Raw genomic sequence first — 7,316 nt, 5'->3', positions numbered from 1 at the left:
GCCCTCACCCACCACGTTCAACGGAATAACCCTCGTGAGCGGTTTATCCACCAGAACCCTAGCCCGGATTCGGACGTAGTTACCTTCATAGAAAAGCCTTGGAGATAGTTGTGTTTCCTTCACCCGTCCAATACGTCTAGCTAGCTGATCAACAACTTCAAGTTTCCGGTAGAGCTCCGGTATATTGTGTATTTGTGCCCAGACAAACAGGCCATCAAAATTGACAGATTCCGGATCTTGCTTACCATCATAATCTTCAATCAGCATCCCCATCCCCCTGAACAGCCACTGACCTCCATGGACAACTTTCTTCCAATCTCCCAGGCAAAACATCTGAAAAATAAATAGGTTTTCCCCTGCCTCCCTGTACTGCGGCACATGTGCTAGACTCCAGATCGATTTCATGGTCTCAAACATAGCGGATGCGCTGAAGATCCGGGTCGTGTTTACCTTCGCGATCGCCAACCATCTCGCATCTGTTGCATACTTCTTAGATTCCTCCACCCCCACGATCACGTCGTCTAGTTCGTCGTCTTTGATGTCCAAGTGTTGCAGCATCTCCTCCAAGTTCTTCCCTGACCAACCCTCCGAGGACGATCCTGCTCCTGTCGCCATGCTTCCCACTCGCGATCCAAGATGCGAAGAGAGGCGCACGGCGATCCGCCGGAGAAAAAGCTCTAGGCGGCGGTAACGCCGCCAGAGGCGATAAACCCTAACCTAGAGGGTAGAAGACTTTCGCGTCCATGCAACATGTTGGGCCTAGCAAAAAAAAAAGTATGCACAAAAAAGTGTAAAATGGGCCGGCCCACACCAGAGGGGAAGGCGATCAGCTGTTGTAAACGAGTATGTGTACAATTCTCAAAATAAAGTATGTGTATGTCCGGTAGGAGACCATACGGAGGTGGATATACGTTCCTCTCGGAAGACGATACTACCCTTATACGTCTTGTGTAGCGGGGTTGTACCGAAGCGAAACTCAACGAGTAAACGTCGAATTTGTTTGATTTCGTCCATGGTGAGCCCTTTATTTTCCAGGAAGGAACGCCTCTGGACATCAGAAGAGGCCACAACTTTCGGGTGTCTCAGAAAAGTAACGGCGCTCTGAACCAGCTCCTCCCTTGCAGGTTCAGAGGTCGGGACAGTCGCTTCCCCTCTTATGCCTTCCTGCTCCTTTGCACCTTGCGGAGCACCATTAGTAGCTTCTGAGCAACCTAAAGTGAAGGTGAAATTAAGTTCAATGCTCAGTCTGATTTTTTCGCCGAGCATCAAGAAACACCGTCAGAGGCAAAATTATATCGGATAATGGGGCAGCCCAGCGTGCGACACTCATTCAGTATATTATGAGGATATTATTAATGCACAGGAGTGTTAACTTAAATTAGTCTATTATCATGCAGTCCACTGCGCGACAGTTGAAACAAATGGTTCTAACAGGATGTCTTAGATACTCCAAGCAATACTCATAGTTCAAAAAAATTAGGCTAATCAGGTGAAACCGTGAAAGTATCGGCAACCAGAGCAGCAGACGACGAGAGACAGCCTATTGCCCTGGTGCCCTCCTCTGTGACCAAAGATCAATCAGGTGAACCTAACACTCACTATCCAGGGTAACTCTACTCAGCAATGAAATCTCGGAAGATCACTGGACAAATTGGTAACCAACGGCCGGAAGGTGCCCCGGGATCGAGCCACGGAACAACGGCCGCTGGCTACTAAGGTGGTGATGGACCAACACAGCAGCCAAGATCTCCTCCTCATCATTGGACGAGGAATCGTCGGAGTCGCAAAGGAAACTGTGGAAAAAGATCTCATCAGCGGAGTCTAGTTTGTACCTTGGCAAACTGTCAAACAGCTTGCGGGCGTCGACGAAGGAGTTGGCCGGCGAAGAGACGTGTGCCTCCCTTGGACCAGGTGGCTGGCGTGCCGGTGGCCGACGAGCGTGCCGACGTCAGGACGAAGGAGCTGGCCGGGGCGGCGAGGTGGCTTCCTGCTCGTGGCGGCATCGGGAGGTGGGGGTGAGAAGTTTTGATGCCCCGACGGCAAGGTGACGACGTTGGGGGGAGGTCTGTCGGCACCGGCTGCTAGCAGAGGCACCGGCAAATGGGCGGTGTCGGCGAGGTGGCGACGTTGGGGGGAGGTTTGTCGACACCGGCTGCTGGCAGAGGCACCAGCATTATGGATGAATAATTTTGTGCATTTTTAAGCAAACAGGAAACACATTCATGTCTTTGAAGCATGTATACTCATGATTATGGTTCATTCCTAAAGGAATGTCTTATTTGGTTAAAGAGAATTATCTAGTCGATGGAAGCGACATTTTAATGTTTTTAAAAGTAGGACGACGATAACTGCCACACGTGTGGGCGTTAAGGGGTCTGCCCACACGTTTTGTGTGGTGTCTAAGAAGATCAGCCCACACGCCTACGTGTGGGCAAAATAAGTAATGCCCACATGTCTCTTTTTTTCCTCGTGGTCCCTCTCACACGCCTACGTGTGGGCAAAATAGATAACGCCCACACGACCTCTCTCAACCACCTACCTCACGGCCCCGCACGCCCCGCGTGACAGTCACCACGCATCCCCGCAGTTGCCATGGTCCGGACCCTCTTTAATGTCCGTTTAATTGTAGTTGCCATGTTGTTGTACTGCAGTTGCCATGTTGTTGTACTACAATTGCAATGTCTGACAACTACATTTGCCATGGTTGCTCAACTGCAATTGCCATCTCAGGTCAAGTGTCAGATGCCATTTTTAGGACAAATGCAGCTGTTGCCATGTATGGTCTGGTTACTACTGTTGCCATGATTTGAAAACTTTAGGAGTTGCCACCTACTAACACTAGACAGTTGCCATGTATGGTCTGATTTACTATAGTTGCCATGATTTGAAAACTTTAGGAGTTGCCACCTACTAATACTAGGCAGTTGCCATGTAGCGCTACAAAAAGACATAGGAAAATAACATGTTCGGGGTAAAGAGAGAGTTGCCATCTACTTACAACCACACTAGGGCACTTGCCATGTACCCTATAGAACACATAGCAAACTAACATGGGCGGGTAAAAGAGAGAGTTGTCATCTGCTTACAAGCACACTAGGGCAGTTGTCATGTACCCTGCAAAACACATGGCAAGTGACAGCTTTGGGTGAAGGATAGGAGACGGGCGTGTGGACGAACTGATAAACGCCCACACATCAGCCCCTGTGCGTGAGTGAAAACTGACGTGTGGGCTAACTGCTAAACGCCCACACCGGCCCCTCCGTGTGGTGAAACGGACGTGTGGGCGATCCGATGAATGCCCACATACCAGCCTAGTCCTACGTGGCACCACAAACACGCCAAGATTCGTGCACCCACAAACGGACCCAGATCCACGCGTGTGGGTGAGATGCAAACGCCCACACGTGTGGGCGTTAGTGTTCCGTAAAAGTAAGCATACCATCACATAAGTACAAATTCTTTTAGTAAAATCTGTAAAATCACAATAAGTTTGTTTGCTATGGAGCCGAATTCACTGTAGCAAGTAGCAAGTAGTAAGCTAGCAGGAGTTACCAGATTGTTTGAGCATGTAGTACGTCCATGGAATTATGGATGAATAATTTTGTGCATTTTTAAGCAAACAGGAAACACATTCATGTATTTTGAAGCATGTATACTCATGATTATGGTTCATTCCTAAAGGAATGTCTTATTTGGTTAAAGAGAATTATCTAGTCGATGGAAGCGACAGTTTGATGTTTCTAAAGTAAGCATACCATCACATAAGTACAAATTTCTTTTAGTAAAATCTGTAAAATCACAATAAGTTTGTTTGCCATGGAGGCGAATTCACTGTAGATGGAAGCAAGTTTCACCGTGGAAGCAAAATATTTGTATAATATCCACACTTCCGAGATGGAAGCAAGTTTCTATAAAGGTATGTACAATGGTGCTATATTAGGAGTGCCACCTAGGATGAATGATGAGGTGGAGGAGAAAGAACTCATAAGAAAAGGATTGCCTTCTCTTATTTAAGAGAAGACAAGAGATAATCTCTTAGCATAATTTGTCTCACCATATTTTAGGAATGACTAGTTATTGAAGATAAGGCTAAGAGATGAACCGTTGTAGACATTGCTTTTTGTCATCTCTAAATTACATGCAAGATTTAAGATAAGACTGTCTTATCAACCATTGTACATGCCCTAACATCCACAAAATGTAGATCGAAGCAAGTTTCATGGTGCAGCCCAAGACAATATCCAGGGATTCCCGGCAGATATATTAGGCCTGAATATTGTATCATATTTTGTTGTAATGTGTTGTGATTGTATTTATACTTTGGTTTCATGGAAGCAGAGATTCCCTTTTCTTTGGAAGCAAATTTTTGTTTTTTGTGGAAACAATGTATAGCTACAGTGGAAACCAATTTATTTTTGAGTGGAAGCAAATATATTATGAGTTGCAGCGGAAACAAATCGATGAGTCGATAGAAATAAATTGGTGCTCGGTTGGAAGTAAAATAAACATTTATAATCACACATTTTTCATTAAATCGAAACAAATTTGGTTGTACGCTCATGACGCATATTATTAAGTTGATGGAAGCAAATATGGTTGGCTCAAAATAGAATACCTAAAATAAAGAAATAAATCAGGTGGACAACATGATGCATCAATCCTTTTTTTAGATGAAATGAAATGATGCATCAATCTTGGAAGCAAACTAATTGTACGGAGCCTATAAGTAGGAAGCAAACAATTTGTTTGAAAGAAGTACCACCGGGCCCATCCCGTAAAAAAAGGAACGACCACCAGGCCATGCATGCGCACGTAGCAGTTATGAGGAAGCAGCCAATTGAGGCTTCAATCCAGCAAATGATGCACGGGGTTTGCTAACAGATGGAGCGTTGGGTATAAGTTGGATCGGATGGTCTGATGCCAAGAGATCATCTCTAGTCTGATGCCTGGCGCTTCCCCTTTCTTTTTTCCCTCTCCAAACGGCCGCACCACGTACCTCCGCTCAGAGGCGAACCCTACCCTACCACGCCAGCGATGGAGGTGGAGGCGGGCGGCCCGTGCTTGAAGAAGGGCGCGGCCCGGAAGCTACGGCGGTCCGCCGCTGGACGAAGCGGAAGGTGGCGGGGCCGGCGACCGCCTCAGCGGCCTCCCCGACGGCGTCCTCGGGGACATCGTCTGGATCCTCCCCACCAGGGAAGGCGCGCGGACGCAGATCCTCGCCTCCCGGTGGCGCCACCTCTGGCGCTCCGCCCCGCTCAACCTTGACTACCATCCCTTCCTGTTCGGCCAGGAGGGCCTTGATGCCACCATATCGCGCCTTCTCGCCGCCCACCGGGGCCCCGGCCGCCGCTTCTGCGCGCCCGTCGACCGAGCCGACGCCTGGCTCAGATCCCCCGCCCTCGACAACCTCCACGAGCTTGAGCTCTGCAGCTTCAACTACAAGTACAGCTTACCGTATCCACGGGGAATACCACAGCCGGCGCCGCTGCCTGCAGCTGCCTTCCGCTTCTCTGACACCCTCGGCGTTGCCACCATCGGAGAGTGCCACATCCCTGACAGCATGGCCCAAGCGCTTTTCTTCCCTAAGCTTAACAAGCTCGGGCTTGAAAATGTCACCATATCCGAATCCTCACTACAAACCATGATTGATGGTTGCCCCGCTCTAGAGTGCTTGCTGATTCGCCGCGGCTCTGGCTTCCGTTGTGTCCGAATCAACTCCATCAGCCTTAGAGGCATAGGTGTGGAAGCTTATTGGGAAGACCTCAGATTAGAGGAAGTCATCATCGAGAATGCCCCTTGTCTTGAAAAGTTGCTCCTATTTGGCTCAGCTGAATCCCGGCATATATCGGTAATCTCCGCACCTAAATTGGAGACCCTAGGCTGCCTATCTTCCCATTTATCTGATTTTAGTCAACATGATTTTAGTACCACACTCACGCTATACTCGACAGTTATTCAGGTACCACTTTCCTTCTCGATCAATTTCTGCACTTATGGTGATGAATTATGTAATTTCTGCACTTATAGATGGTTTATAATGTCATCTTCCATGCTTCATGAAGGGATTGCGTGTTCATAGCTTGACGGAGACGGTGCGCACTGTCAAGATTTTATCTGTTCGTATGATTGCTCTTAGTTTGGATGTTGTTATTGACTTGATGAGATGCTTTCCTTGCTTGGAAAGGCTGTACATTGACGTAACAATTCTTCCTTAATGGTTCATAGTGTTCATTTCTCATGTGATCTGCTTATTGTTCTGAACTGGGCGTTTTTCATTTGGTTATGTTTTGTTAGTCAATTAAGCCAGGGAAAAAGAATTTGTGGCGCCGTAAACACCAGAATCTAATAAGATCTCTCGACATCCGTCTGAAGACAATTGACTGGCGATATTATGTGGGCACCAAGTCAGATGTTGACTTTGCCACATTCTTTTTACTAAACGCGAGAGTGCTAGAGTTAATGACTCTTCAGGTTTATCATAGTAATTTCAAAGAGGAGTTTTTTACACGGCAACGTGAGAAGCTTCAACTGGATAAGAAGGCCTCAGGAGGTGCTCGGCTTCATTTTACAACGGATCATTTTCATGGCAGTTTTACGGATTTCTGTGTCCGTGATTTGGATCTAGCTGATCCCTTTGAAAGGAGTTATCCGTACCAATTTCATGCTTTGTCCTAAAAAAGTTTAGTTCTCATGTTTGTAATTTTTTTAAGTTTGTATTATCCTGGAATCTAGTGACACTTAAATATGCTATTTAAGCTGTTAGTTCTGTTGAAACCAGCTTGTGACGATGTACACTTATTTTATGAGAAAATACAGACCTGTGTGGCTTCTGAACGTCAAGTGTGATGTTACCTGTTAAGCCGATTTTAGGAAGCCACGCGAATTGATGGGTCTGAGTATCGGTATTGCTCCATCTGGTGTGCCAAGCACTTCCTCAGATCAAGGTAAAACTGTGGTGCTAAAAGTCCTATCGGTAATTTGTTTTTTCCCCTTGCACAATAGCATGATTTGTGTGGGCTGTAGTTGGCTTTACATTCAGAATATCATGTGGTGTCTCCGGTTTTCATCAGCTGTTTGCCTGTTTGGTGTGCGGATCTACCGCTTGTTAGTCAGAACGAAGAGAAGAATGGGGTTTCACTGTGAAGGCAGGGAACTATTTCTGTTTCCAACATGAATGGTCCAATGGTTCTGATGTTGAACTGCTTTTGACTCTTCGCTTGATGCTTTGCCAGGAAGACCGAGTCGAGTCGCTGTTTTCTTTGCCCCCTTTGTATCCATTGCTAGAGTTCCGTGTACCGCATAATCTGTCTGGCAAT

The 7,316-nt window shown here is 46.9% G+C and overlaps 1 protein-coding gene across 1 annotated transcript; it reads left to right on the top strand.

Annotated features, from left to right (window-relative positions):
* Positions 1–2,678: 2,678 nt before the first annotated feature.
* LOC119356490 (F-box/FBD/LRR-repeat protein At2g04230-like) lies at positions 2,679–6,215 on the top strand. Its single transcript, XM_037623451.1, has 3 exons — positions 2,679–2,776; positions 5,071–5,959; positions 6,063–6,215. Exons 1-3 carry the CDS (start codon positions 2,679–2,681, stop codon positions 6,213–6,215), a joined length of 1,140 nt encoding a protein of 379 aa, XP_037479348.1.
* The last annotated feature ends 1,101 nt before the right edge of the window (positions 6,216–7,316 follow it).

Source organism: Triticum dicoccoides, chromosome 1A, assembly GCF_002162155.2.
Source record: "Triticum dicoccoides isolate Atlit2015 ecotype Zavitan chromosome 1A, WEW_v2.0, whole genome shotgun sequence".
Lineage (NCBI taxonomy): Eukaryota > Viridiplantae > Streptophyta > Magnoliopsida > Poales > Poaceae > Triticum > Triticum dicoccoides.
The sequence above is the reverse complement of the archived record's forward strand: the minus strand, read 5'-3'. Positions and strand labels throughout refer to the sequence as shown.

Coding starts and splice junctions, on each gene's coding strand:
- LOC119356490 (XM_037623451.1), top strand. CDS start 2,679: ATGTCTGACAACTACATTTGCCATGGTTGCTCAACTGCAATTGCCATC. Junction 2,777..5,070: donor ACAAATGCAGCTGTTGCCAT/GTATGGTCTGGT, acceptor TGCTTGAAGAAG/GGCGCGGCCCGGAAGCTACG. Junction 5,960..6,062: donor TATACTCGACAGTTATTCAG/GTACCACTTTCC, acceptor TGCTTCATGAAG/GGATTGCGTGTTCATAGCTT.